Below are 1,980 nucleotides of genomic sequence, written 5' to 3'. Positions count from 1 at the left end.
TGACACAGGGCACTGGGATTTCTGCAGCAAGAGAACTGACACCAGAAGGATTAGATCTTGATGGCAGGACCTACAGCACTGAGGGATTCATCCACTTACTCTACCTTTAATTCTGCAAAGCTAACCCCCTGCAGTGCTTTTGGATTGCTGCTAATGTTACACTAATTCATGCTAATGCTACATTAATGGCAGTGCTAGGGCAGAAAAGGTTCTGCCACTGACAGTTAAGAATGTTTGTCTGTGTCTTTTAGAAATGGCAGAGCATCATAATGCCGAGGAAATCCTGAGGATAGCAAGAGACCTTGTCTACAAAGTGCAGACACTGATTGAAAATAAGTGATCACGAACAGACTGTCATTGTGGGCCTTGTGAGCTATCGGATGGAGCGTTTCTTGCACTGTACCTTCAAAATGGTGTTTTAATTGCATCTTCCATGTAATGTAATAAATATCAAAGAGATTTGTAACAGACTTTTAAAACCAGAACTTTTCCTTCACCAGATAAGGTTTGTGTTTGATAGTCCTTGTTACACTCACTTTGTATTTCTAGACAAAATCTTTTTGCATTCTCTTATCTCCCTCTCTAGAAGACCGTCTATCTACATATTTGAGATATTAAAAAGGGGGGATTTGACATACTAGAACATTTATATTTTGACTTACTGCACCTTTAAAGCCCGGATGCACGTTGTGTGCTCTGCCAGAACCTTCCATGGAGGTAAGGCCGGATCCAATACTCACTCGTGTTGCAAGCACTGAATTGGGTCCTTGGAAGAACGTGTCCGTGGACTCACTGTCTATGCCTTGAACATGGAAGAGAATGTGTATGAGCGCCTGTGGCTAAAACGTGGATTTGTATTTAGCAGAGTATTTAGCAGCAATTGAAGTAAATAAGGTTACCAGCTGGGAGAATGGCCTTAAACTAAATAATATGGTTAATATGAGCAGTGAAATCTGGCAACATTAGCTAAAAACATCAGTTAGCCTTTGCTGACGAGCTCATGCTGTTGAGTCTTCATGGCCCACACATGCCACAGACATGCCTTCGCTTTACTTTGCAGACTTACTCTGCAGATATTCCCAGATGACAAGATCTGCCTAATGTAGTTCAGGTTAACAAGTTTAGCGCACAGAAACAGGTTCCCTGCTCACGTTAGCAGCTCCCACGCTCTTTGCGTCTGTGCAGAGTGCCGTGAAGTTCGGATCCCGCAGTACAGAGCAGACACAGCAGAGCTGAGCCTCCTCCAGATTACTCACTGCACACTGCTGCCCGCCCCCTCCCTGCGCTGCAGCGCTGTCCGGGAGGGCTTCCCTCGGCATCCTGCGAACGCGAACCAGGCGCTCATCTACTTGAGCAGGTATCGTCACTTGCCAGATGAAGCAGTTGAAATTGTTGCAGGGGATCCGATCCACTTTGCTGCAGCACTGTGCTGGTTTGTAGAGCCGTCCGTAGGTCCCCGTGGAAGTTCTGTGCCTCTTCTTTTCCTGCTTGGCCGCATGCTTTAAGTAGCAGCACACGCTTCACCCCATCCTGCATAGAGAGCAGAGGTGATGGAGGGTTAGCTGGGCTCCTGCCCTGGAGCTGCAGACAGGTCTGCTGCTGTCCTGCCACTTCATCTAGCAGTGTATAAAATTGCGACGTATAGTCTACATACCTTCCCAGGGTGCGTGGTGTTTCTCAGTAAAAGTGTATCTCTGTGTCAGGGAGAGAGGGAGGGAGGGAGCAGGTTTTTGCTAATGGGCTTAGCTGCAGATTTTATGGATACTCGTGACCTGTGCTCCTAGAAAACGTAGGGATTAAGCACTTCAAGTATTCCAAAGTATTCCACCCCTTGCCATTAGAAGCTTAGTGATTTCAAAAAAAAACCAAACCAACAAAAGAGTTTCAGTCTGACGTTTTGTGTTCCTGTTTTGTTGGCTTGGTGGTTTTTTTATCCTTCAGAGCAGACAGGGTTACACAGCTTTGTACACATTGAACCTT

At 45.9% G+C, this 1,980-nt stretch overlaps 1 protein-coding gene across 1 annotated transcript in view; it reads left to right on the top strand.

The window, feature by feature from the left end:
- The window catches only part of SGSM2 (small G protein signaling modulator 2), a 53,377-nt gene extending 53,037 nt beyond the window's left edge, over positions 1-340 (top strand). Inside the window, exon 24 of the mRNA XM_009881477.1 lies at positions 252-340. Coding sequence (XP_009879779.1) covers positions 252-340 — 89 coding nt within the window. The remainder of the gene's footprint in view (positions 1-251) is intronic.
- Positions 341-1,980: the final 1,640 nt, after the last annotated feature.

Source organism: Charadrius vociferus, unplaced genomic scaffold (assembly GCF_000708025.1).
Source record: "Charadrius vociferus isolate BGI_N301 unplaced genomic scaffold, ASM70802v2 scaffold323, whole genome shotgun sequence".
NCBI classification, from domain to species: Eukaryota; Metazoa; Chordata; class Aves; order Charadriiformes; family Charadriidae; genus Charadrius; species Charadrius vociferus.
Note: the sequence above shows the minus strand (reverse complement) of the source record. Positions and strands in the feature narration are given on the sequence as shown.